Source organism: Ambystoma mexicanum, chromosome 7q (assembly GCF_040938575.1).
Source record: "Ambystoma mexicanum isolate Mex_15411 chromosome 7q, UKY_AmexF1_1, whole genome shotgun sequence".
NCBI lineage: Eukaryota > Metazoa > Chordata > Amphibia > Caudata > Ambystomatidae > Ambystoma > Ambystoma mexicanum.
The window spans coordinates 614,433,871-614,461,001 of record NC_090941.1 but is presented as its reverse complement, the minus strand read 5'-3'; the positions used below and the strand labels follow the sequence as shown (position 1 = coordinate 614,461,001).

General features: G+C 43.0%; 1 protein-coding gene across 6 annotated transcripts in view; it reads left to right on the top strand.

Moving 5' to 3' along the window:
* NBEA (neurobeachin) overlaps positions 1-27,131 on the top strand; it is a 2,584,133-nt gene that overhangs the window by 782,842 nt on the left and 1,774,160 nt on the right. For all 6 annotated transcript variants that reach the window (XM_069640609.1, XM_069640605.1, XM_069640608.1 and 3 more), the window contains 3 exons: positions 4,755-4,885; positions 5,727-5,834; positions 19,959-20,127. In XM_069640609.1, the coding sequence (XP_069496710.1) occupies positions 4,755-4,885; positions 5,727-5,834; positions 19,959-20,127 (408 nt within the window). The remainder of the gene's footprint in view (positions 1-4,754; positions 4,886-5,726; positions 5,835-19,958; positions 20,128-27,131) is intronic.

The following is a 27,131-nucleotide window of genomic DNA, read 5'->3' as shown; positions in this document are numbered from 1 at the left end:
TATTTGTTTTACATGTGCGGTTGAATGAATAAGGAAAATTGAGTATGGCTGTATCAAAGTAAGGAAACTCGCAGACTACAAGGCAATGTACTAACAACGGGCATACATTTCAGAAAATCAACTTTGGAAGGAAACACACAGTGCAGCAAAATCTCATGTGGAGAAATTGCAATTGATTCATTTCACGGGTTTAAAATAGCAAAACGGTTTGGAATTTGGGCTAAACAGACAAAATCAAAATTTGGTTTTAATGCTAAAGTACAAAGGCACCTCACAGTTATGATATGAAAGTGAAAGGGTAACTCGGAAGGGAAGGCAGTATGGGATTCTTGCAGGGAAAGCAAAAATCGTTTTTTAAATGAAAGCAGTTGCACAGGGAAATCGGTTTGAAAAGAAAATTACAAGTTTTACTGGTACTATGTTTTAGTGGCTGGAAAAAAAGGAACGCCACCCGTGACACAGGTACTTTGCAAGTTACCTTCACCCCATGTGCTTCTTTAGATGAGAATTTTATTAATTTATTCTAAATAGTGCTAAGGACATATACAACGAACTGAAATGATTGGGAAGAATGGTGCTAGCACATGGAGAGCACTACAGATTTCCCTAAGAACAGGGTAGACGGAGGATTCTGACAATTTTAAGGATTTTGCGTAGGACATTTATAGGATTTCTATGGAATTGGACATAATGCAAGGTAGCAAGGCAAAGGATGCAGTTTTTGATTACTGGGGAAAGGGAACTACTCACATCAAGCACTTGAATGGGGTAGCTTGGACAGCGAACCGGGTTTCTGGGCAGCCAGGCGAAATCTGGTCACTGCATAGCAGCAGGCTCTTCTGGAAGGGGACAGCTGGGCCTAGTCTGGTCACTGGAGACGGCGAGGTGCATCAGCTGGACAAGCAGATAGCGGGGCAAAGCTAGTCTGGTCACTGGATACTCCCAAAAAGGGGTTCCACAGCCTTTCCCCGTTCCTTCCTGAATTATTGGGATTTTTGTGGGTTTTTTCTGAATAAGTTCTTCAGCCTGGATAGGATCAGCTTGCTCTGGCCTGGCTTCTGGACTCTGGAACCTTGCAGGGTGAATGGGGAATATCTGGATCTCTGGATGTTGAGTTATGAAGGCTGGATTTTCTTGAATGTCTGTCGGGTTTTCTGGAAGGTCTGTCCTGAGCTTTGAATGTCTCCACCTTTATAGGCCGGATGACATCAGAGCATTTTTACTATGTGGGCAGAACTAAGCTAGACATATCTCTAAATCGGATAGGTCAGCCTATGGAAGTCACCTCCTTCTGTAAGCAGATTGGACTGAAGGAAGTGACTCAATTTTAGGTGGGTGTTTTATTATTTACCTTTGTTTCACCAAAGTTATTTTTGCCAAAATAATTTATGGAGCAAAACACTTATTTTTATACATGTCATCATTAAGACATTAAGAAAATTATATAGGCAGACTCAATATTTTACAAGACACATGCTAATCCAAATCCCAAGACGGTGAGATGCTGTTAAGTCATTCTGGCAATCCTTCGGTGGAAAACCTAGAAAACATTTCACCTAAAATTCTACAATTGCCTATATGTATACATATTATCACTGGTCATGTTCTCATTCATGTTCATAACTTTACCACGTATGCTTTTCCCATAAATGACATTTTACTGGCGTTTGCATCCCCAACATGCTAGGAAAACCTACGTCTTATTTTAATGGCGCAAACAAGACATTTAAACAGTCATAATTTCACATTCATATGTCTTTAGATTACTGAAATAATTGCCATGATCTGAACAGTCTCTGAAATCATATGGGCTGGCTTTGTTTTCCAAATATGGGCAGTCTTTCCTACGCTCAGCCAAATATCGAGCTATGTTCAGCTTAGCCCAGGGTTGCCATGGATTCGCCTTTGAAGTCGTTTAGTTTGAGTTGCGGGGAAGTGTCGCCAGGAATTCACACCTGTGTGCCAGGGCAGTCTATTGTCACATGCTGAAGCAATGCCGCTCCGTCTGACGAGGTTGCTAGATTCTTCACCTTGGCCAATTCATAGTTTGTGGGGGAGATTCCTATCCCAGGAAGGTTTAGTGCCTTTGAAATTCCTGCTCGGGCCCCTTTGTTATATTTTTTTGTTACTTTTTGTTACAGAGTCCAAGTCTTTTTGGCCCAAATATAATGTATATTTTAAAGCAAAACCCAATCTCCCATCACATCTCTATGCAAGCACAGGGTCTCATTTTAACATTTCACTTTCAAAAGGCATTTTCTTGTTTGACAAAAGCACCCTTTTCCACATGGGTTAATTTTTCTAGGATGTTACTTTACTAATGCGTTTTTATCCTTGCATCTTTATTCTGAATATTATTAATAGCCCTAGTCATTTTCTCATACACAGAAATCTGTTCAACACAAGGGTTCTTTGAAACTGACATCAAGAAACAGGAGAGAGAGAGCTTTTTTATGAAGAGTTTGAAGTGTTAGATTGTTGCAAAAGTAAAACACTTGCTGTGCCACCTGGAGTGAACTTCTCTGCTATTTCACAGATTTTCCTTGACACATAATGCCGTTCAGAGAGGACCGCCCTCCTTTGCTGGTGTATAGCCTAGAGATTGATGGGCATATATGTGTCGTACTGAAACCAACTGTGTAATGTTGAAAAATTGGTAATGGCATCCGTGCAAAGCCATTTTAAACGCAGAACATTTCCTTTTTTTGTTGGACATTTTAAGCTGGCAGCATAGTAGCACTGCAAAAGGCTGCTTTTGAATCCTTCTTTTTGATGCAAATGAAGAAAATAACTTGCAGCAATTATCAGGGTGTTGTATGTTTCATCTCGCCCCATCTGTGCCCGGCAATGACAACGCAGCCATTATTTTTGCCACTGCCAGACGCAGTTTTGATGCAAGGGAATAGTGCTCAGCAGGGCCAGCGCAGCCATTCTACTTGTAACTGCTGAAAAGCAGTTTGGTGATGTAGGGGAGTTCTGCTGGGCTGGTAAATGTATCCCACAAAAAATAGACTACAATCTTGCCTCAGACAAATGAGGATCCATGCAAACTTTGATAGCAGTGGGTTGAACCGTGTGGATTTGTATAGCCGGACAAACATACACACATACATGCATTCAGCTTCATATATAAAGATTTAATGGTGTAGTACTGTTGTCCGACTACCTAACATACCAGATCAGGTTTGGACTGGATAATGAAACATGTACAAGTCCATCTCATTGGTGCTTTTTCCTGAATCTGCAGAATGATAACTACTTGTGACCTTGTAGCAGTTCATTTTTAACAGTAAATCTGTTTGGGTAGAGGACAACAAAGGGAAACACAATTGGGGCTATTTTGTGCATACCACCCACTTGGCTATCAACCCACCCCTACCACAGCTCTCTCCACCCCTCTGACCCCCCATCCCCTGCCTGTTGCTCCACAGTTGCATTACAATTTGTATTCCACTTATAAAAATTATAAGTACCACTGGCGCACAGTGATGGCTCATTTTACATATGCATGTGCACCTGTAATTGGAAACTAGCCACGTGTACTCATCCACCGGTCTGGACATTCCTGAGGTCAACATACGGATACAGAAGGCAAGATGGCTTGTGAAATCAGATTGCAGTTAGAGTGCCTACACACAGAATAGATAACTGTGTATCATTGTTCACACACTCCCCATAGCTGCTACCCAGGTCGGTTACAAAGGCATGGGAGTATATAGCAGGGGTTTTAAACATGTGTAGTTTCATTACTGTTTAGAAAACAGTACTGTGTCAGTGTGAATGTACAAAGTCCATCCTCTTTCCTTACAAGTGCATGGGTCTTCGGCACATGCCGCGTTCAGATAATAGAAGAGGAAAAGCTCAGTACAGTCGCTGATGTTAAAATGGCTGTGCAACACACCATGGGCCTGCGTCAAAATGTATTTTGGGGTGTAAATGCAGTTGCACTCTCAAAGTCCATTTTGTATGGGTGCAAACTGCAGTCAATTCTTAAAGGTAAGTGCGGTTGATCACACAGCGTGCCGACAGATTACATATGCACGATCTACATGCTCACATGTGCAACTGAGTGGATGGGCGGGGGATAAATATGTACTTACCCCTAATTCGCATACTCCAAAATGGTGTGACTGGAAGAGCGGCCATGGGCGGGCATGTTATATGTGTCACTGCCACACACCCACATAAAGTGTGGTGAAAAAAGTCACATCGCTTGCTTCTTGTCTCCCAGGTCCTTATTGTCAATGGTCTAACCTTTCATAAGGGTGCAAAGATGTCTTGAGGGTAGGTAGGTAGGTAGGTTGAGGATAGGTAGCCGCCCTGCAACATGGGGTGAGGCTCCATGATCCTGCTCACTTTGAACTTTCTGCACTTTGCTTGTGATCCAATTACCTCTGTACGTTTCCCCTTGTTGTAATAACTTCCTGAGCTTCCCTTAATCTAACAGAAGCACTGTAACCAATCTCTTAAGCTTAAGTGCCTAGATACATTTGGGTTTTGTGTGCTACATAAATAATAAATACAAATACAGATGATCGCTTTCCCATGTGTTACTCGTTTTTGTGAATCGTTTTGTACACTACGAGCTCTGAATGGGAAAAGATTGCATGTCATTGGCTTAGCATATCTCATATGTTCAGGAACCCAAATATGAACCTACAGCATTGAGGATCACAGAAGTGTGTTGGTTAAAGACTAATGAATGTGGTGCCCTTGCAACATTGTCAGGCAACTCTCATTTATCTGCCTTTTAGTTTGCTGCGTCGCGGTGAGGAACTGCTTGGAGTGTCGGCAGAGGCAAAGGGAAAGAGGGAACAAATCTTCGCTCGCCAGCAGCAAAACGCAGGAGAACCTACAAAACATCACCACAGCAGTTTCCTCTAAGGTATGGATGCTGATTGTAGACTACAGCTACACTTCACCAATCCTCCACTCTTCCATGCATGGCCTATTCAGACTCTGGTCCTAGTCTCTCCGCTCGCCTCTCAGTTACATTATTATTCGCCATGTGTCCACGTGCTGAACAAGAGCCCCTCAAATCTCTTCACCAAACATGCAGGTGATCTCAAAAAGTAGACTAGAGCATCATGGAAATGTAGCCTGTTCCCCTCTCGCCCCTCCCACCGGAAATGAAACGCATTGATTGGGCTAGGGAGAAAGTTTGCATTGCCACTCCCTGAACACATTGATTGGGCTAGGGAGGAAGTTTGCATTGCCACTCCCTGAACACATTGATTGGGCTAGGGAGGAAGTTTTCATTGCTACTCCCTGAACACATTGATTGGGCTAGGGAGGAAGTTTGCATTGCCACTCCCTGAACACATTGATTGGGCTAGGGAGGAAGTTTGCATTGCCACTCCCTGAACACATTGATTGGGCTAGGGAGGAAGTTTACATTGCCACTGCCTGACCATTCTTGATGAGGGGTTAAATGAGTGCAGACATCCCCCATTTTGCTCTTCTGGACCTCCATTTTCCTCCCCACGGATTCACCTGGTCCCTGCAAATAAACGTAACTTATTGTGGCTACCATACATGTATTTGCAAATGAGACATTTATGGAATCCACTTGTTGCTAATGTTCTTTCTGATTTGAGTGTCTTTGCTAAATATCCATTTAGCATCAACATATGCATCATGGGTTGTTTAAAGTGCTAGAATGAGTGTGATATACAAGTGTGTAATGAACATCCTTCCTTGGAAATGTCGGATATTTTCTTTTTCAGTCTCCAATAGAAAATGTTCCTGGGAATATTTCTCCAATCAAGGATCCGGATCGACTGCTGCAGGATGTTGATATTAATCGGCTGCGTGCTGTCGTCTTTCGTGACGTGGTGAGTAAATGTTTGTGCATCCCGCCTTTCTTATTTTCCCAATATTATCGCAGAATATTTTGTAGTAGATGCATGTAAAAGAAACTGTGAGTCTCAGTTCAAGAGTGCACTACTGTTATCAGGGATGTTGTGCAGTGGCTACTCTACTCTACTCTACTCTACTCTACTCTACTCTGCTATTCTACTAAAGAACAGTCCCAAAACGCAGCTGATGGATTTTGTTTCGGTCAATCGAAGACCACCTCCGCCTCACCCAAGCTATCCTGTTTAGCCTCTTCCACGAAGTGCCAAATATTGAGCCCCTTTCCTTCTGAAATCTGGACCCACCCTTAACGTTGCAAATGTACTCTCCTGATGATCTATCGAATGAAATGAATTTCAGATGACTGTTGCTGCCTTTCCTAAGCTGCCCAATTGGCTTTAATGATCAGTGGGCATAAAGCAAAGAGTTTCTTCGCAACGTCCTTTTCACAGATGTTAATTCTGAGATCTGGTCACGGGGAAGGGTATACATTGCCCACCCCCCACCTTCTGAACCTGAATCACACTTATTACTTTTAGTCATTAATTCTCAAGCATGTTCTATTGTTAAGAATGAACTCCTTTCATCCAGTGTTCGAGCACTGGAAGTATATAGACCTCACTCTTCTGGGCCCCATGGTAATTGATCAGCATCTGTCTGCTGCTTACCAAAGCTCCTGCTGTCATTTTCCCAGGAATGATGCAGTCACAGCTGCAGAGCTTGCAGTCCTGAAATTGCTCAGAGCTCTTGTGTGACTGGATTGTGATACTCTGATGATGAGTCTTATTTATGTGTGTAAGCCACTCTGAGTGCACACACCACAAAAAAGGATTGTGTGTCTTACCGAACACTGTAGTTGTGTTAAAGCAATAAACACCCATTCTGGGGGATGAACTGTGTGGTAACGACCCGGGGCCAAACAGCGAGGGCCTTTAACAAACTACCCTTGGTCATTACCACTGGGTTCCGCCCCAGAGCGGGTGGGTGTTATTCACACTCTGAGGCAAACCCATAGGGTGCTAAGAGCAATGTATTTGTTCGAAATAAGGGCCGCGGTGAGCAGAAGACCTGTTTCTGACAGACATCCTGCCCTAATTTGTCTGCCATGGAAATAGAGGATGAGGCTCAGTCTGAAGCCCTTCTTCCATTTTTGCGGTGGCCATGGCATGCAGTGAGGTGAGGCACCGCCCCGTGGTACTCGAGGCAGCAGAGAGAAGTGTGTGTTAGGGAGCGAGGGTGAAGGTGGGTAATGAAGCAGGCTGGTGAGAGAGCGGTGAGAAGGGAGGGTGTTTCCACCAACGCGGGTTGCTCCAAAGCCAAGCTTGTATCGTGAGAATAAGCCTGGGTTTCGAGCAATCTGATTGGTTGACGCAAGCACCAAGGGAGATAATCTGTCCTTTAACATCGTACATGTTCAGATATTGCTGAACTCCTCGCATACACTGGCTCCAATCACTCTGAAGCTGCACCTGCTTTTACAATTCCAGCCACTTCTGGTGGTAGCGATAGAAGTGTGTTTTACTTGGCAAAGTGGAGGGGACATCGGGGTGCATTGGGTGGACTTCAATTTCTTTCTTAAAATGCAGTGGGTCTGTCATCGAACTCTAATCAGATCCTTTTCAGCTGGCTTAAATAGGGTCAGAGCAAAAGTCCTAAAGAAAAGATGGGGGAACCATTAATGTAGGCAATGGGAATCAACGTCGCAGAAGTGACTTCATTTGGCCTGTTGTGATTTAAAAATCTTTCACAGGACAAATGTTCATTTACCTTTGTGAAAATGAGGCATCCACCTCCCCAATTTGTTTTTACAACATTTAAAAACAGGAGGAGATTTTCTTTAAACTTAAATGTGAGCTATTGAAGGCGTGTACCCTTTAAATCTAAGAAATGTGCATTGATGAATTAGTCGGATTTGAAAAGAAAATATCCAAGACGATCTCAATGCACCTTTGCCACTTGGAAGTGCAGAAACCACAAATAACACTGATCCAGTACAGACTCTGTTTTTGGGTACTGAATGTGTGACGCGATATTTGTTTGGACCAGAAAATAAAGTCCTTGAGATTTGGGCATATTAGGATTGAAGAAGAATGAAGGAAATCGTGTTTCTCTCCTTCTACAAAGCAGCCAAAATGCACAGAAAAGTCGAAGGGAAAAGATATCTTTGAAACATTGCTGAAAGTGGGGAGCAATCTTACGTTCTCTTACGCAGTTTATCTGGGTGTACTTGGGGTTACCAAACTCTTATTGTGGTTCTGCAGGTAACACAATAAGGAATAAAACACATGGGTGTTTCTACTACTGGAAGCATCCTTTATGCTTTATTTTTATTTTTTATGTAAGTGGTATAGAGGGGCCCAGGAGATTCCAGATAACTGAACCTTTTCTCCCACATGGATGAGCGTGGCCGGTGTAGCTACTGAGAAGCATATCCAAATGTAACAGTGACTCCATGCCACGTAAAGTCTTTATCTTTTGGAGACTCTCTCTGACATTGTGCATGTGCTACTTCCAAATGTCCCCTGCATAGCAAACCTTTCACACATCTTCTTCTGGCCGCACCTTCATCTGGTTTAGGGTGTATGTTCCTGGCCTTGGAATCTGCAAACCTGGGTTCTAATCCTTGCTTCTGCACTGGTCTGATCAGCCCCTACTTGCTATTACTACTTTACATCGGAGGGTGAGCTGGATGTGACCAGGGATAGCATCAGGGCCTTTCAACCTTTTTCAAATATAAGGCGCCTCGAACCTAAGGGGGGACCCCAGCAACTGCTCTCATGTTGCCAATCAGCATTATTATAACACGGCAAAAGATTGCTTCATTTGCTGGAGACCTCCAGCTCGTCACATGTGCTTTGCAGCGCTCGCGTTACAAGCTTCATTTGCTGGAGCCCTTCAGGCTGTCACTTGGAAGTGGTGACATGAAAGGCTCTAGTAAATGAAGCGGTTAATGCGACAGCTGGAAACACACATTAAAACAAATAAATACACCCTTAGGATAATATCCGCAGATTATCACTAGACGGCCAGCCAGCAGGGACATGAAACACTAAATGCCCATTGAAAAGCTATAAATCCTTCTTTGACAGCAAAGTGATGAGGAGGAACCGGTGTTAAAAAGAAACAAGGTGATAATCAGTGGACATTTCGTTTTTCAGCTCCCTGCTGGCTGGCAGTCTCGTGATAATCGGCAGCTATTAACCACCGGGTGTATTTCTTTCTCTCTTTTATAATGTATGCACCCCACGGTTGCCTCAGACTGTTTTCGGCTGGGGGGGCCCCAACCATCATGTTGAAATGCCCCCCCCCCCCCCCGCACATCTACAGCCAGGCCTGCATATGACTGAAAACGTATGCATCCAGTCACCTGGGTTGGACTGTCCTTTAAAAGCATGCCTTCTAGTTGGCTGAAAGTAGTGTCACAGGCCTTTTGACTCAATGAAAGGGGGCACATGAACAGTCCATGGGGTCCTGAAAATGCGCATGGGGTCACCCTTAGAAGGAAGTGTCCCTACTCATCCGCTTGCTTGTGCACTGCTCTTAGGAGCCTCCACTGCAAACCACAATGTTGGGAGCCAGGGTGACCAGACATCCCAGAGTTCCTGGAATTGGGCTCTCTCTTCCAAGAGTTTTGTTTTAAACAGCCTGTCCCAGAATCAAGGAAAGGGAGGGTGACATCCCTGGAACAAACATTTATAAACTAAATAAACCTTATAAATAATTTCTCACTTCTGCACAGTTTATATCTCGGAGCAGTGCTGGAAATGGAAAGGATTTACGGTGGGGGTGGGGGGGCGGGGGGGTGATAAAGGGCCTTGACGGGAAAGGTCAGTCCTACTTTAATTTTTCACGCCGGACCCGTTTTTTTTATTTTGAAAAACGGGTTACCCTCTTTGCAGCCAAATGACACATTCCTAGCTTCTCCTCTCTTAAACACATTGAAACCCCCTAAGTGATCAGGTGACACTTTAAAATAGTCATGTGCTTGAAAAGAAATGGCTGCCCTATTGTAATTGCATTGGGAGGACAGTGCAGTTTTTGTTTATTTATTTTCTTTTTATTTAGAAAACTCATTATATTCTAAATGTCTGTCAGCGGACACAACATTAAATCTGTTTATAGATTGTTATTATATGCTTAGTTGAACGCACTGTGCAATTTTCTTTACTTGGTCAGTGCCATAACTGCGCATACTCGACTACTGCTTAACGTGAAAAAATAGCCGTAAACAAATAGCTTCAAAAAGGCATACGTCAGTTGGTGCTACAAATAATACGATTTTAACAGTATTTCATCTTAGAAAGGTCATATCGAAAAAATAAACCCACTTTACAAAATTATATTTATTTGCCTGATAAAAATGGGCTAAAATAATGCTGCAGCACATATTTTCATTTCCTTTGGGAAGCAGCAGTTCTTCACTAGTCCACCAGATGGCACTGTTCAACAATATGAAACTGTAGCTTCCTCAGCCAAGCCGAGTTATCATTGTTGGGTACCACAGATTTAAACATCGATTTTTTTTTCTCTGGCACGTATCTACTGATGCACTTCTTTCAAATCGTTTTTAAAAGATGAACATCCATCCTTTATTTTATCTGTACTTTCAGTTAAGTGAATTTAATTGAGAAAATGCCACACTGCCTTATAACACACCATGTGAAATTACCCAGAAAGATAGGAACGATTTTCCTTTTTGACATTTCATTTCCCATCACTCGCACAATTTAGTATTTTGAGCTTCTCTGGAATGCGTCATGCGTTTACGCATTCATCTTTCTAATGCCAGATCACGCTTGAAATCCTTCTGTATCAGAACTATAGCCCCTGAAGCCCGGATATAGAGCACAAGCTCTACGTAGACTGCCATTGAAACGATATAAAGCACAGACACAAGATGGCTTTTATTTCACACTCATTAAAAACTCACTAGAGTAAATTCTTGTTGACCAGTTGCAACTATGTTCTGCTGGATTCAGTCCCCAGATTACGCTTTGACATTTAGTGAAGTTCCATGCAGAAGTTGTACTTAATTCCAGTTGTGACTTGGAATTTTGTATTGGTGTCTGATCATTTGGTAAGTTTGCTTAACCAGTAGAACATTTGCTGCTTTCTCCAGCAAACATATGCGGTCCAGTTTCCAAAAACGAGCATGCTGAAACTGGATTCAGTCAAAAAATGTTTACATGTCAAATAGAATGTTCGTCAGGGTCTTCTTTTGGAAATGTACAGCCATTGAAAGGGTGCCTCATTGTTACCAACATGCATTGGCTTTGTTGCAGCAATACATTTAAACATATATCAGAGACTACTAATGATATGATATGGTAGGTTATTTATAACGCGCTTAATACCCAGAGGTTTCTGTCGTCTTGCTTCCAAAGCGAGAACGTTGCCCCTGAGCTATCCTCCCGAGACCATGAGCTTACGTTATTTGCTGTCTTGGTGCACATACCTGGTCAGTCTGGCATCTACCCAGATAATAATATGCCGTTCATGAAATCGAGCCCGTTATTTCCAGCTACACATTGGGTGCTGATTCAGGGGAGTGTTCTATAATGGCACAGGGCCATAGGAAAATGTTCTATGAATCAGGCCCGGTATGTCTCCAATCACTCTGAAGTCTTTTCCATTCTAAGAGGCTTCTCTCTCCGAAGTAATGCTCTGTAAAGTGGTCTTATATAGCACCTTTCTGCTAGGAATGATGGCCTCGCTGCACATGGCTCTGTAAGAAAAGAGGGTAGGATGCATTAGTCGGATAGCAGGAAGGCAGATGCAGAAACCTGTGTTGATAGATGCAGGTCGGAATTACCTGTTACCTGTGTGCCAATATGAAAATCTCTGGTTGTTGTGGTTAGTACTGACTGTGGCAGGTTATCCGTATGGTTAGCCACTGGGTTCTGAGTGCAGAATTGACAGAATGGCTGTTGATAGAAGATGGATGGGGGGGTCTAAGTCTGATAAGTACACTAGACCTGGCTGATCGTCTGAAGCGGCGTGAGAATTGTAAGGTTACAAGATTTTAGTAGTGAGTAGTTGTTTGAGGAAGGAGGGTTAGGGTGTTGTCGCTTCCTTGCTCTTGCTTGTAGATTTCACTGAGATTCGGGTGCAGACAAGTTTCGCGCAGCAGAGTATCCATCAATCAAATTGGTTTTCCACACATGGTAGAAGAGTTTTGCAATTGCTCATAAAGTAACCTAAGTTTCTGGTGCAAAGTGTTAAGTCAGTTGCTATTCTCTTTTTTTGCTTTCACAAAGAGTTTGGTTGAAGAGCCACGTATTGAGTTGTTTCCTGAAGTCAGGTGGTACACTCTCAGGAGGGAAAGGTTTGAGTAGGGTGTTGCCGAGTTTCATTGCCAGAACTGAAAAAGAGGCTTCTCCTTGTATCCTATTGAAGTTGGGGAATAGTACTTGTGCACCGTTGCTGGACGGAAGTGTTCTGGAGGGAGTGTAGCGTTGAAACTTATTTCCGATGGAGGACTGGCCCCCTCCAAGTTATGAATAATGGCTCATGCGCAAGGTTTTGAAATGAACCATTTTTTTTATGGGAAGCCAGTGGACAATATGTATTATAGCATTGTATGTTTGAATCGCTTCATTCGGAGAAGTAGTCTTGCTGCTGCATTTTGCACTTTTGAAGGTTCCTCCCTAGGTAATCTGGGAGTTCGAGTTAGAGGCTGTTTGAATAGTCTTGTTTGGATAGTATTAGTGAAATTATGGCCATGGCCCTATGGGTGAATGTTTAGTAAGTGGTGGGGCAAGTGAAGTGAACTGCTCTTATCACAAAACAGAGGAATTTGCCATGTTGGAAATGGGGCAAATAGTCTTATTTGGACAGTCCCAAACCAAATCTCCCAGGACTTTATATGGGTACGATGTAGTTTAAGGATGTTAGGCCACCTTACTTCCTATTAATTAACAATTTCTTTTGCATGGTCATTACCTCCACAACAGCCAGCCCATTGATTTAAATAATGCAGTGCACAATCAACTAGAACAGGTCTATGGAAAGCCTAGGATTGGTGCCCGTTAGGCTTGACATTTCCATCAATGGTGATAGAGCTTTCTTTCATATGTTCATATGTTGATGAAGTATGCCCACTAATCTTTGTGCATGACTGGGAGAAAGATGATTTGTGATGTTCCTGTTAAGAAGAGCTGTTATTCTCTGTTCATTTGTACATGTCCTCGGTTTGAAGACTTGGTATCAGAGCGGGACCAGCCATCCACATGAGAGACTCCTTAGACCAGTTGAGTCTCTGGCACACTGTTGTGCCCTTCCTGCCTGTCTAATGGGAAGCCCAAGTGCATGAAAATATTGGGCCTGCCTGGTATCTTGCAGTTGGTCCCAGAACCCAAGCGATGTCTTCTGAAATCTAGCTAGGCTGGTGTAGAATCCACGTGTTACCTACTCGCATAGTTTTGGGAACGGATGTTTGAAGAGATGTGCTTGTGTTTTTGTGCTTTTACCACAATTACTGCCAAGCAGTAAATGGCCAGGCAAGAAAAACATTGTAAAAGTTGATAACCCAAAGGAGTTCTTGATGGCCCCCCTTCAATTTTGGAAAATACAGGACAGGCTCAACCTGAAGCCTGAAGTCAGGACTTATGAACCTTCCAAAAGTAGTCGGCTCATAAAGACCCTTCTTCCGGAACTCCTCCAACTAGGATTGAGGAGCCCTGTTCAGTGTCACCGACTGACTCCGCTCAGGCCCCAACACAATCCAGCCCCCTTATATCGACCATCAACTCCCGGAGTACACAATCCCTTGCCTGGAGGTTTTTGTTCTTAAACTTTCTTCATTTTTAGTTCTCACTCATGATAACCCAGAGCTGTAGAAGCCTTCCCTGACACTGCGCACAATTTCATCCATCTGGACTGCTTTTTACTCCATGTGAAATGCTAAGGGCCTCATCACGAGTCCGGCGGTAACTGAGCCGGAAAAACTGGCAGGTTACTGCCAGACTCATATTACCATTCCACCTCTGTGATTCCCGGAATCACTGGAGAATTACGACCCTGGTGACCGGGTAATTCTGGAGGCGGAATTCTATTAATCCCCATTCCCATGGAGTCCCATAGGTGACCCGGTAATGGGGATTGGTGCAGGTGTAATGGTGCAGGTGTTTCCACGTCCGTCTGCAGGCGGGTGGGGTTCCTCCCGCCAGGTCAGACCTGGCGGGTGTGACACCTCCCGCCTGCAGAACTCGAGATCAGCCGGTCCGGAAAGAACGGTGGCAGCAGTTTTACCACCATCGTTATTTCAGGACCGGCAGGGTCATAATGAGGTCCTAAGTCTGAAAGTAAAATCACTGACTGGCCCAAATGCCATGCCCAGGCAGCTTGCATTCACTCACTATTTGGCATTCCATTGTAACTAGATTACACTTTAAACTCTGTTAGGCTTTTCTCATTTCTTCTTGGATGTTCCTATTTCCTTTAGGCCTTCTTCTTTGGTGCCACTAAATATACATGTGTATGGTCTTCACGATTGACTCTCTGCAACGGCTGCATCCGATTTCCTCCAGTTCCCTTTGTTTTTCAACAAATTGCTGTAATTAGATCCTGTCTTTCTCCGTTCGTTTTTTACTTGCACTGCTCAGTGATTTTTCCATTTGTTGCACAACCCTGCATCTCCTTTGGAGTAAGCTTTGTGTTCATCCTATCCTACCCAAGTGTGAGTCAATGCTAATTTTTAGGAGTGTTAGTTGTGCTGCTGTAGGAGGTCCTGTCAAAGTTGTACAAGGTTTTCCATTTCATGTCTGTACAGCTTTGGATCGCCCTGCCAGGGGGCTTTCTGCTGATGGACTCCAAATCATTCCATCTGCAAAAATATCAAGTTTTCTAACAAATGTACCCGATTTGAATGAACCTTCAATAGCATTCTGAAAAAAAGTTGTTTATACTATTCCCGATCCCACTTCATCCAGTTGTACATCTTCAACCAGTGGTTAAGATGAACTCGTATTCCTTCTTCCAAAAGATGGATAGCCCTAAAATGAATCTGCTCTTTTGTTTCCCCCAACATTCAATCTCAACTATGGCGTCCCACAAGAATCACCCATCCTATTTTATTCTGTAGTACACCATTAAGCTGAAACTTGTAAACTTAAAATAATGGATAGAATATTACATGAATGCTAAACAGACCTATATCACACTGGAAGGAGATCTGGTGTTCAAAACCAGAGAGCAAACTGAATACAATATGCAAATAATCTTAATATTCGATACAGTCTAATTGCTTTTACTTCAGCAGCCACAACTGGGATCCTGCAATAGTTCCAGAATGTAATGTTATCTGGGTTTCTGGTTTACTTGCTTGGGAGTAAGATGAAGTCATAGCATTATGCAGGATGCCTATGAGGATAACTGTTTTTGATGGCTAAAAGGATGTAAGGGGGAGCAGGGACATTTGGATTAGGTGTCATTATTTAAATGTTCAAAAGATTTTCAGCATTAAGGACTAGCAGCATCACTCTGTTGGAATTCAGTCTCAGATCTGGTTCTTACGGGTTAGTCTGATATGAAATAAGTTGGTATGGAGTCTCTTGTATCCCTGAGACGGTTGTAAAGGTGAGTATTTGTATACATTTTAATATTGCTCACGCAGATGTGATGTTCCAAATAACCCCATCACTGATATGCATCCCATTCCACAATCCAGTGCAAAGAACAGTGAGATGTTTAATAATCAAAATGTATTTAAAAGAATAGTAGATATTGTCAGATAAATGGGTCTCAAGCTTTTCCCTGGAGCCCACTAAAATATGGTATATATAAAATTATACAAAATGAAATTGTACCTGCCTACATGAATCTCATTATGCTCAGTCCACAAAGGTGTGCACTTTCAATCATAGCAATCTCCATATAAACATGCTATTTAACAAATAAGGTTGAAGCATTTGATTTTCTCCAACATCAAGGCACAAATGGTCCTGTAGAAAATTACATAATTAACCAAAATATAGATATGAACCTACTCCCTTGTGCAGGTGTGTGATAGTGAATATATTAACCATGTAGAGGCCACTTGACCATTAGACAAGGACCGGCTAACATAGGACTATGTTTTAAGCCATTTACATGTAAAAGGGGGCTCATTTGCATTGGCTCATGTAAGTTTGCAGTCACAAATACTGTCCCGTGGAATCTATATGTTCTATTCTGAACCCACATGTATACTTTTCTGAAATTGTGGGTGTAGTTTTCTATACGTGTGTATAGGACTTCACTAAACATGAATGTATATCTGTATGGCTTTCCTTGCACATGAATGGAGTCCTTTCTATTAGGAACATGCTTTGTGTAAAAAGGGGCCTGTATGTAAGGCTTTCAGTCTCTTTATATTCTGGGGCTGGAGATGTACTATTCTCCAGTAACAGATATTTAGTTAAAATCCCCCACCCACAACTCTGCATATGCATTGGCAGACAGGTGAATGCAGTGGATTTGCACATAGCACAGTAAATAATGAATATAATCAATTCTTTCTGCATGCATTTCGTTGTGCAAATATACAGTCTATATGATGGCATTAAATGCATTATATCATCCCATGCGATTGTACTTGATCGACCACAATTCCACACCAGTTTAAATCACTGCCTGTATTCTCAGCTAATATTTAACTTTACCAAAGCAATCCCACTTTTAAGTGGCAGCCAAAATGGTTTCAGTTTTGAATTTCGTTTTTCATTGCAAAGTGAAATGGGCGTAAATGAAACCACATCTCACTTAGTATTTGATATATAAATGAGGAAACACAGGACATGCAGTCATCAACATTCCACATCCTTTCTCCTTCCCAGACTTTACCCCGATCAAAGATGGACAATTTTTGGGAATGGATTGAGGTTTCTTTTGATTTACCTTTTTGAGATGCAACTTCTGGTTTTCGGAAAACCAGCTAATAACCCAGTCAGCCAGATGTCATTCTATCAGCAAACCCTCAATTCTGGTGGTCTTTTTTGAATCTGTCACCAAGTACCAGCTGGACAACCATCTATGGGCTGCTCTGGCTTCCTTCTCTCAATGGACAGAGCTCAGAGACTGGTCTTCCATCTTCTAAGGATCAGTTCTGTTGCTCTGCAATCTCCAGTTGGTCCCCACCAGTCTCTTCCTTGCTCAATATTCCATAATCCAGAATGTTCTCCTATCCTATGGGCATCCCATTATATTTCCCTCTACTCCCACCACTGGTTTCTCACAGAGCAGTGGTTTGTCTTCCACATGAACAAAAAGGTGGGAGAAGTCTTAGTCTTTCTGAAGCGAAGCTAATTTCGTCTTGATGCTCTAATTTCTGACTCCTCTGTGCTAACTTCATGAAATCTATATTTTCAGATTATGCACGCCGAGGGGAACATTTTGACATACTGAGTGATAGAATTCATCATGTAGATGGCATAATATTTTCTTTCTGGGGCTTGACAGCGTTGAGATGGCCTTGGCGCTTTCTGTTGCATCGAATCAGGTCTGTGGTTGGTCGAGATGGTGCAACATGATTCAGAAAAGCAGTGCAGTTTCACAAGCGGTAACACTAGTTGGGTTGAAGAAGTTTGGGACAGGCAGACAATGTTCACGTCAATATGGCTTGCAAGTGCCTCTAAATTGAGAGTGAGCCAAAGGTGTCTTCTTTTGTTCTAGGGAGCTCTGAGGCCCTGTGTAGGTTTTTTGTGGAAAGTTGAGTCCTTACTGTGCTCTTTCCAGCTTGGACTGTTGCAATGGGGAACTTGTATGGGTTGCCATTTCAGAAGTAAGAAGTCTGGGTTCCAGTGCCCAAGTCAGGCATGTTCCTTGGTGTACTGTGAGGCCCAGTCTAAGGTCTCTGTGGAAAGGTGAGACCTTCTTCTGTTTTCTTATATAGGAACACTGACAGAAAGTACTTGCAGAGGCTGCCACTTCCTAAAAGCAGAGTCCCGGGTACCAGTGTCCAGGCAGCAGGCGGACCTTGTTCAAACTATAACCAGAAAAATGATGGTGGAAGGTCTTGAATAAATCTGAACCACTGGCACTGCTCTGGGCAAGCTTCCATACCACTGTTATTTAGCCTGTATGCACCATTGCAAAAAGGACCCAGCCATATGCAACTCAGTCACGTACTGCCATCAATGGGAGCAGCCCAGACCGACCCGCTAGGCTAGGTCTGGTCGGCACAGAAACACAAGCAACCCCAGACATGCGTCAGTCTTGTTAGACCTCATCAGTGAGGTGAAGCTTTGTTCCCTATGCTGCAGTGAGCAGGGGACCCATGCCTGGGCATACCCTCTCTCTCGCAGGGAGACAAACTATAACCAAAACAGTGATGGCGGAAGGTCTTGAAGAAATCTGAACCACTAGCACTGCCCTCGGTAACCTTCCATGCCACTGTGTTTTAGCCTGTCTGTGCCATTGCAAAAGGGGTCCTCTTTCTGTAATGGCTTGGTAGGCAAAGAATGATGCTCCGGAGGGTGGCCCGGAGCAATTTTCAGAGGTTTAACATTAATGCTAAACTTTCCAGGCATCACCTCTTTGTTTTGCTTTTTCACCCCGAGTGGGACCGGTATGCCCAGACGTGGGTCCCATGCCTACTTGACCTAGAGATCCAAGCTACTCCTCACTGATGGCGCCCAATGAGGCTGAAACATGTCTGTGGATGATTGTGATCTCATGCAGAAGAGATGTGGCCTAGCAGTTTGCCTTCTGATACCAGACCTAGAGTGCTTTGTCTGCAGAGGATGGAGAGGAGGCACAGGAAGTGAGGGTGGCCTAAGAATTTCCAAGATGGTGGAACCCCTCTCTTGGCTGTAAATTCTCCCCTGGGCTGCCATAATCGTTCCCCTACCCTCTCTGCTTTACATCAAAGAGATGGGAATTACCTGCCAATATATAGTTAACCAGACTGCTTGGTGATACACTCTAAAACAATTGAACAGTTTTACTTTCAAAGCTGATTGCTATCCTTATTCCAGAGGAGTCAAATGAAATATGGAGGCCAATACATTATTTAGAAAAACCTTGGTTCTAGACATGTCATTAATACATCCTTTGTAGGGTGCTTTGGTGGAGTGGCCATGAATGTTCCCTTCAATTTGTATGCTGCTACCACGTGTGTAGTGATTTTTTACTGAACACATTGTCTGGGACCCTTTATAAAGGTGAAGCCCCATTGCTGCAAGCATGGCAATTACTGATTTCCAGCAGCAGGTATACAGGGGTGTCTCTTATATGGCTGCAGGTAAATTCAATAATGCACCCAAAGCCCACCTGGGCACAAACCCACCAAAATCGGTGTTGTCTGAAAGTGAGACTATTTTATAAATCAGACATCAATAGCACAATATATTTACTAGAGAGCCTAAGATGTTTAAATAATGGGTAGATTCCCCATAGAAGATGGCAATCTGTCTTATTAAGACACTGCATAGTATGTACGGCAGAGGCTCCCTTTGCAATATGCCATGATGACCAGATGCTTGGTTATGTGTTCACTGGGTTTTGGTTGCAGGCAAAACGGTTTGGGAGTGGTGTGATCCATTTGTGTTGGGTAAGGCTAGTGAAGCGACCACATTTTTTAGCCATTGGAGAAGGAGCAACATGGCTACTGTCATCAGCACTACTGCTCACCCTATCCCAGGCATGCAGTTATGCGTCTGCCATCCAGGGTGAACCCTGAGTGGATGTGATCCACCCTAAAACTAGGCATATGTGAACATTACTAAATCAAGTGAATGACAAACAGCAATTGCCTAAACACTTCATTGCAATCATAATTGTATTTTATTCAATGAGGATTTTCCTTTCAATTTGACTTTTTGTTGGTGTTAGTTTCTGCAGAAAATAGTTGTGCAGATGGTACTTTTACATTGATCATAAGGAAAACAATATGGAACGGTCATCTTTTTTAAAGAACTTTCATGAAATGATGAAGGTGCTATTTTATATTGATGACCACAGTTTTCTTTCATCCCTATGTAATCACGCAGTTCTGTTCATGGCAAGACACCTTTCTTTGAATTTTTTAAAACGTGTTTGGATGAAGCTGGGTGTTTTGTTTCGGTATTAGATCCCTCAGCCGTGCAGTCTAAATAGTTGTTCTCTTCTTGTTGTTCCCATTTTAGGATGACAGTAAGCAAGCTCAGTTTTTAGCTTTGGCAGTTGTGTACTTCATCTCTGTACTCATGGTCTCCAAATACCGGGACATCCTAGAACCCCAGCGCGAAACAGCCCGGGCGGTCAGTCAGGCAGTGAGGAACATCCGGCAAGAAATAAACTCGCCAACAAGTACAGGTAAGAAAAGAGTTAGAATCTTTTTCATGATTGTTTGCTGGTGTTCTATTGCAAACAAGTGCTGTAATCCTGTGTGTATTATTGTAATGGGGGCCAACATACATTAGGTGTTTCTGTCAATGGCAATAATGTTAATTTAGGTTGGTTACTTATTATCTAATGCAGTGTTTACATTATGGTTTTCAAATGCAAATATGCTGCATTGTTGCCCTTCTATCAATTTCAACTTTATTTTCATTAAACAACCATAAAAGTATGAAACAATGCAAAACCATGAAATCCTGCTAATACCAATCCCAACCAAATACAAAAACCACTGATGTTATCATAACAACAATAAAACATAAAATGTTAATGCTTAAAAGAAATGAAACATATTTAACCAAAATGACTAAGGGTTTTCTCTCTTTTCCACCATGCTTTTGCCAAGATAACGCGAAACAGAGAGTATGAGATCATTGTTGTTTGCCAATTTACATAGTTCTTCGGCTACAAACTGAGATCTTATACCTCTTTTTGCAAGGCATGCTTTTAAATGTTTTGTGAATGTTGGCGTATGTGGGGCACTGGAAGAGAAAGTGCTGCACTGTTTCGATTATCCCCTGATAGAATGGGCAACAATCAGACAGGGCCCAATCCCACTGGGCAATTGGTAAAACAGCTAGACACAACTTTATGAATAGAGCTCTCTGAGTAGGGCTTGTAATAAGGCAAAGATACTCTTCCAAAGTATACCCTTGCTTTATTGACAGATCGGTATGACCAATCAACAAAAACAGGCACCTACTAATCAGCTGTCCTATGGTGTAATCTAGGTTGACATCCAAATCCTCTTGCCTATTGTTTTTAGAGATACCCTCTGGGTTTGGCCAGTAGCGTTCCAGGTTTAATAAGCCTAATACGTCTTGGATATGCTTGAACCATGGAATAGTTAAGATGTTCGCGTAAAAAAGAATATCCCTTAGGGCTAGTCTATATTTGGAGTCACACTACCCAGCCGAAATGCATACCCAGAAAGCAATGCTCCTGTAAAGGCCTACGGCCAAGTTCCAAATATAAAGGAGCATAAGGTGTATTTTTTGGCAGCCACAATAGGCTTTTTAAAAAATGTGTTCCAAGTCATCTTGCAATGGCCCCAAATATGTGTGCCATAAATAGCCACTTCAATTGCTTGTGCTCCATACATTTCTAATGCAGGAATTAAAATATTATGTCCATAAGTTTGAGACTTGCAACATTCCATTCCATTTTCTCCCAAAGGAAACATTTGTATTATCCAAATGTCTTGCCCCATTTCCTTCTCCCGAGATCCTAGGCGCTAAATAATCAAAATATGTGACCTCCTCAATGTCAGTTCCTCCTGTTGTGAGGTTAATGTGCGTTCGTGGTCCCTGCATCTTACTACATTTGGTTTCATGTTTATTGATTTCAAGGCCAATGCGTTTGCAGAATTTAACAAACTGCTCTGTCACTTTAGCAAGCCTGATGGAGTTCTTGAGAAAAGAGCCTCATCATCGGCAAACATTAGAATGTCGATCTTCTCTCCCCTCCATAGTTTGAATATCAGAAGAATGTATCTCTAGTTCTGTTATCACTCCACCAAAAAATGTAAAATGGGTAGAGGTCCGGATACAAGCCTGCCTTTCAACTTTCTCAACACTGGAAAGTGTTTAGTGCTAGCCCTGCCAAGCCCCCATCTACCCTTGGCTGTCGAGTTGTTATAGAGGTCCATGACTGCCGTCAGTAAAGGATAGGGGAGCTGCAAGCAATGCTTTTCAGGGCCACTAGAAGCAAATCACTCTCACGACTTAAAGCGAGGCACAACAGTCAGTGTTGGGGTGAGTGAGGAGGAGGAAGTCCTTACTTGTGAAGGAACTCTGGGAGGAAGCACCTCCTAGCTTGCAATGGGAGTGCACTACAAGGTGTTCAATGTTTCCATCTTGGCATTCGAGTGGGACATTTGTGGTGGGTTTTCCTGCCCATAAACTGGCCCTTGTTAATCTCGCTGAAGAGGACTCCCTCTCCCACTTTTATTTACCACGCTTATATCTAAGGGTGTAACGAATAGTATATTTACTGTACGGCCGAATTCCAAATAGTTTGCTAAGTATTCATCAGAAGCCGAATATGAAGCCGAGTAGTGGGCTTCGTTTACTAAACCAGGTTCCAGACTTGAAAATTCCACTTTTTGAAATAAAAAAAAAATGAAAGCACTTTTTTGAATGGGTTCCTGTTTCCTGTGTTACTCTTCTGTTTTAATCACCATGCTGTCTTTATTTAAGCCACACAAACCAGAGAAGAACAGATTAACACAAAGCAGGGACCATATGTATGCAAGGTTGTTGGATACGCAAAGCCAGTGCTACCAAAAGTGGCGGGCTTCATGAATGCAAATTGCTAGGTTGCACTTGGCGACTGCCATTGCAAATCGCACACATTGCAATCTCTTATGGGTTGCAAGTTAGCTTAGGCGGAAAGTGAATTTCAAACCTTCCTGCTCACATAGAAATGTATAAATGTTTTGCTGTCGGCACATTGAGGTCACACTTTGAAAGACATGTGAGGTGACTGTTCCCCATCTCCCTACTAATTTCAAAGAGGGGACTCCCTCCTCATACATCAAACACGGGAGCAGACTCTTCCACAGAGGCCAAAGGATTGGAGGAGGGATAATCATACGCAGGAAAGCCTGACATGTGGCTGAATCGGCCCAAACCCTGTCGGTTCTAAGAAGGCACTTGCCTGTATCCCACCGTATTCCGATCAAGCAAGACGATGGCAGCTTCTGTTATTTTTTTCTATTCCTCCCATTTTTCAACTGTTCATCCCAAAGCACCAGTAGATTCCGTTCTCTCTATCTCTCTGTGCCCACACAGAAACATTCTCTCATCTCTCATGCTGGCTCTTTATGGTGTACGAATATTCAGATCACAGTATATCCTGCCTGTAGAACAGAAGAGAGTTCTGCTGGATAGCTCAAGAGTTAAGTGCTCGCCTCTCACGTGGGGTCCAGCCTCCACTTCACAGGTTTGAACGCTGCGCCTGGACCAGTTCAACCTTTCATCCTTCTGATGTCACTAAACTCCTGAATAGGGTGTAATGACCCGTTTTGTTAGTATGCTTAGAAGAGGGAAGAATCTGATATTAGGCACTAGACAAGAACACACATTATTATTTCCACATATTCAAAGCAAAACATTTGTATAAGTAGGAGGATGTTTTCCCCATAGGTGTTTGCAATCACTGGATATGATGGAGCCAGAGACAACAGAGTCTCTATAGGAATCAAGGCCGCTCTTTCCAGTTTATTAGAAGGTGTACTTTTCTCAAAACACTTCTGCTATTACTAAAGGAGAATCCACTTAACAGTCCAAATCACTTCTCCCAAATGATCTCAGGACAGACTCGAGTTGGGCACAATCTTCCCACCTCCAATCTCCCCATAAGATTAACTCTGGGGGGAAAAAAATGCCCAGCAGCCCCACTGTTTGTAAACCATAGAGGTCCATGGGCGTCTATTGTATTGTTTGATTTATAGGCAGAATGTGGCAGGGTGCCACACCCCAACAGGTCGCTTTACAGTGGGCGTCAGTGTGTAGACAGACGCGCAGGGTCATTTTAGGCTTGTTCACAACCTGCCTATGGATAACCATCCAAGCACTAGTTTGCAGTTTACCCTATGTATTTCATGACCTCAGAAAATGCATGTGCCCACTCCCAAACCACAATCTGAATTAATATCTCAATCTTGATATGAATTCATAATTGTTAGAAAAATGCTGAAATGCTCATTGAGCGGAAAGCGAATGATGGTAGAACCGAATACCGCGGTGTCATATTGGACACTAAGGAGGCCCTCAGCAAAAGATGTCAAGAAGGAAATGCATTTCTGAATAGTCACTTTTTAGTTTAATAATTGCAACTGCTTGATTTTCTTGATGTTATTGGAAGCGAGTGTGTCCGTCACAGCCTAAAAATCCAAAGGCTTACAGTCACCTGCTTCTGTAGCCTTTTCCACCTCTGGGAAGGCATGCAGTCACCTGCTTCTGTAGTCTTTTCCACCTCTGGGAAGGCATGCAGTCACCTGCTTCTGTAGTCTTTTCCACCTCTGGGAAGGCAGGAGTCACCTGCTTCTGTAGTCCTTCCACCTCTGGGAAGGCAGCAGGCACCTGCTTCAGTAGTCCTTCCACCTCTGGGAAGGCATGCAGTAGCCTTTTCCACCTCTGGGAAGGCATGCAGTCGCCCGCTTCTGTAGCCTTTCCACCTCTGGGAAGGCACGCAGTCACCTGCTTCTGTAGCCTTTTCCACCTCTGGGAAGGCACGCAGTCGCCTGCTTCTGTAGTCTTTCCACCTCTGGGAAGGCACGCAGTCACCTGCTTCTGTAGTCTTTCCACCTCTGGGAAGGCACGCAGTTGCCTGCTTCTGTAGTCTTTCCACCTCTGGGAAGGCATGCAGTCGCCCGCTTCTGAAGTCTTTCCACCTCTGGGAAGGCATGCAGTCACCTGCTTCTGTAGTCTTTCCACCTCTGGGAAGACATGCAAGGCATGCAGTAGTCTTTTCCACCTCTGGGAAGGCATGCAGTCACCTGCTTCTGTAGTCTTTCCACCTCTGGGAAGGCATGCAGTCGCCCGCTTCTGTAATCTTTCCACCTCTGGGAAGGCATGCAGTCACCTGCTTCTGTAGTCTTTCCACCTCTGGGAAGGCATGCAGTCACCTGCTTCTGTAGTCTTTCCACCTCTGGGAAGGTATGCCTGCTTCTGTAGACTTTCCACCTCTGGGCTGAGCACACTTTGTCCTCTTCGTTCGTCCCCTATTTCTGAACTGTCTTTTGAATGGAACTCATTAATCTGTGTTGGCTCCAGGGGCAGGCCCTGTCATTTCTTATATGGCTTCCATGAGGCTGCTTCTCACATCTCCAGCATGCAATCTCGGCTGTCTATTGCTCTGCTGATCAATTCAAAATCTCACGCGTGTTCATCTCGTGCTGGGAATGTGTTTTGTAGCACAGCCTCTTCGCTCATATAAATCACAATGCACTTTTGTAGACAAGTGCAATCTGGTTCTCGAGTACTTCAGAACACATAGCCTTCACCCACAAGCGTAACAAGTGATTTGTTGGTAAATTGTGTGAAGTCCCCTTTCTTTGCGTGGGTTGTTAGATCCAGTGGCACCCTTCAACTCCACTGATCATGGCATATTTCTCCAGAGGGCTGTGCACTGGGCAGCCATGACTTCCATTGCGCTCTACTGCTGCCTTTCATTTCTGATACATCACAAACAATTTGTGTTGCTAAATAGTGTTGCAGCTGCCACTGGGGCCTCGGTCTTCCGGTGGTCCCCGGAGCTTGCGCTGCAGCTTGGCATGGCTTCTGATCGATGCACGGTCTCTCTTGTCAATCAGTGTGATGTGCCTGGTCATACCGTGGTCTTGCATGACCACCCTGATCTGCCTCGGTGAGAGATATTGCTGTGCTGCGGCATTTAGACCTGAGAAATGATTAGATTTGCTCAACATCATACCACATATAATGCATCTAAACGCACCAGATGCAAAAATGAGGGTTTCCTTCATTCACACGTAGGGATCAAATGTTTTGACCGAAGTCACATTAAATGCTGCGCTGTCATTATTAACACTTTAGGCTGCCGTGGGGTTGTAGCTTTATCTCTGCCTCAAGTCCCACTTCCTAAAGAAAAATGTGCCTTTTTAATTTTGAATGCAAATTTGCACAAGGAAGCCATTATTGACCTCCTCTTAGCCAATCAGAATGTTTGGAATGCAGTCAGTAGCAACCGGTAAGATCATTTGACTTCAGAAGCACCCAAGGAAGCAACGAAAAGCGTTTCTCTACATTTAAAAGACAGCAAAGACATTTCTCAGCAAGATTTCTTTCAACAAGGCACTCCAACATAATGTAACGTAACAAAGTGAAAACGTAATCATGGACCAATTCTTTCCATGTACCGTTGCGCCTAAAACAAGCTCATGCTAAAAGTATTCAAGTTCAATCAAGTTTACAATTAAAATGCTTACCATATAAAGACAGCATTGGTAATTAAATATTACGAAATGAAACCACTTTTAATGTATTAATAGTTGTGTATTTAAACTAAAATCTTTTACTTGACCACCACAATTCCAAAACCTTTATTGCTACTACCACTATGTGCTAATAACCCTATACCCGGAGGGGTCATTACCGCTTGCGATAATGACCCTTTCCCAATTTATGGGCCTCAGCTTCGTATCTGGCCATACCTTTTGAGCAGTTCTTATCCTGCACTAATGACCCCTTTCTTGGTCTAAAAGGCTATATTATACAAAACATCTATCTGACAAAGCTTCTTAAGAATCGGTTATTTTGTAGTCCAGAAATTATTATAGAAACTGTTTAATGTATTGAGCCTTTTTCAAAATCTCCTTATGCTACTTATGGTGTGCATGTATTGAGCCTCTTTCAAAATCTCCTTATGCTACTTATGGTGTGCATGTATTGAGCCTCTTTCAAAATCTCCTTATGCTACTTATGTAAATAACCTATCCTATCATATCATGGTGTGCGGCGCACAGGAGACAAAGTATGATGTTCTGGATCACCATGATAGTCACAACACATCTCGATCAGTATTATGTCTACTGCGTGAGTGGAGAAAGTTGTGCAAATGAATTTTGCAAAAGTGTGCCATCTTTTCCATTCCCCTTGCGGTTTGGTATTGCAGAAGGGGCCTTCAAATGGGGCCATTAATGTGCATTCAAGAGTGTCCATCAGTGCATTGTTTTAAGATATTTTGTGTGCTAGACGCATTCCCTACTAAGTGGGAATACCTAATTTAACACCCCCAAATATACAATCCCAGATCACAATTCTCAGACAAGAAATAGGCGGTATTAGGAATCAAGACTTTTTTGTTTTAATTAAATAATATCCCTTGAAAGGTGGACAGTAAAGTACATAGACACATTAATAGTTGGTATACCAAAATAACAAGTTGCCTTCCTGTGA